This window comes from Mandrillus leucophaeus, unplaced genomic scaffold (assembly GCF_000951045.1).
Source record: "Mandrillus leucophaeus isolate KB7577 unplaced genomic scaffold, Mleu.le_1.0 Scaffold228, whole genome shotgun sequence".
In the NCBI taxonomy this organism is placed as follows: Eukaryota; Metazoa; Chordata; class Mammalia; order Primates; family Cercopithecidae; genus Mandrillus; species Mandrillus leucophaeus.
In genome coordinates, this window is record NW_012102343.1 from 1,531,602 (window position 1) to 1,533,485 (window position 1,884).

The 1,884-nt window shown below is 38.7% G+C and overlaps 1 protein-coding gene across 1 annotated transcript in view; it reads right to left on the minus strand.

Moving 5' to 3' along the window:
• The window catches only part of MLH3 (mutL homolog 3), a 43,322-nt gene that overhangs the window by 21,990 nt on the left and 19,448 nt on the right, over positions 1–1,884 (minus strand). The window contains exon 6 of the mRNA XM_011981581.1: positions 1,347–1,458. Coding sequence (XP_011836971.1) covers positions 1,347–1,458 — 112 coding nt within the window. The remainder of the gene's footprint in view (positions 1–1,346; positions 1,459–1,884) is intronic.

The following is a 1,884-nucleotide window of genomic DNA, read 5'->3' on the forward strand; positions in this document are numbered from 1 at the left end:
AAAAAAAAAAAAAAAAAAAAAAAGGGCTACTTCATTTGCACTTCAGTGCTGGTTCCAAATACTACTTGATAGTTTTTCAAAAGCTGCCACAGGGCTTAACAATTGTATTGTTTTTCTCACACTTATGTGTGTGTTTGGGATTTTTTATTATCAAATTTCCTTTCTGAATTATAGTAATCTTTACTGTTTTTCTCTCTTCCATTGAGAATCAATCTTTGTCTAAGTCTTGTTTCTAAGTGTGTTTTCTTCATTGAGGAACTGCTAACTTCTGGCTGCTGGCACTTAACCGAGTCTGGCACGAAGAAAAGGTCTGAGAGTGACTTGAATCAACATGAAAGCAGGGAGGTAATTAATGCCCAAGGAACTGAGAAGTCCTGACTAATGGGATCTAAGTAAATATATCTGCCTCTACTATAAATTATGTCACAGGGAAAAAAGATTTACTGGCAGTATCATATTCCCAAACTTGAAACATATTGGGAGAAAATTCTCTTTTTCATTTTCAATAATTTGTGCTGCCTAGAAGAGGAAAGATGCCCTATCTTGTGACTCACTATATGATTTGCTTCTTCCTTACATCCCAGTGTTTTACTTTCTTCACATTATGATTACGGTAATGAAAACTAACAGTCTAGAATGCACCAAGGCAAAGAAGAATGGGACCAATTACTGCAGAAACTTTGCTTTCACAAAGCACGGCATAAACACAGACTGTTCCAAGAAATGAGAAGAGTGTTCTAAGCCAACTGCTGGAAAAAATTATCAGGGAAACTCTATCCTATACTCACCATCTTGGATACAGTAGAAAGAACAGGCTGGGTGCAGTGGCTCACGACTGTAATCCCAGCACTTCGGGAGGCCAAAGTGGGAGGAATGCTTGAGCCTAGGAGTTCAGACCAGCCTGGGCAACATGCCAAAAACTCATCTCTACCAAAAAATTACAAAAATTAGTCCAGCATGGTGGTGCTCACCTGTAGTTCCAGCTACTTGGGAGGCTGAAGTGGGAGGACTGCTTGAGCCTGGAAGGTGGAGGTTGCAGTGAGCAGAGATTACACCACTGCACTCCAACCTGGACAACAGAGTGAGACCATGTCTCAAAAATTAAATATTTTAATGGATGATTGGATGCAGAAAAAAATATATTTTAAAAAAGGAAACAGCCTGTGGAGTCAGATGACCTGCCTTTGAGTGCCTACTCCACTACTTAATAACTGCTATGACCTTAGACAAGTCTTATAACCTCTCTTGGTCTCATCGGAGAAATGGAACAATAGTTATGCTTATTCCTCACAGAATTATTGTGAGAATTGATACCATCAACATCACATTCTCATGGTGGTACTAACCATAAGAGTCTCCTTTGTTCCTCTGTCACTGTTATCTCTAGTGGAGGAATTAGAGTAGAAGACAGTAATTTTTTCCGACCAGAGCCTTGTGCCTGTTGCTTCTCATAGGAATCTATTGGCAGAAAGATGAATGGGTTAAGAGTAGGAAGGGAAGTCTTCTAGATTCAGATAAAAATAAAGCACAGCCTTGAGATAATCATTCTAATGCATAGCAGAATGTTTAATGTTCAGTTTTAGATTTTGGATTTCCATTTTTAAAGTCAAAGTAATAAATATTCAGCCTATTAACAATTTTGGTAACATTTTTCAAAATAAGAAATGTAAGACTTGCATCTTATATTCAGATGAACAAGGCAATGTTCCTGTAGTTAATAAATGTGGTTTTGATGACAGAGGTGAATAATGTGGATTACCAGGGACATATGTGGGTTTACCACACAGTCTTATGGCTCCAGAAGGCTTCCCTTTCCTTGAGCAAGGTCTCCCAGTCTCTGGAGAGAATTAGTACTATTCTCAAAAGGTGGAGGGCCTGTAGAGG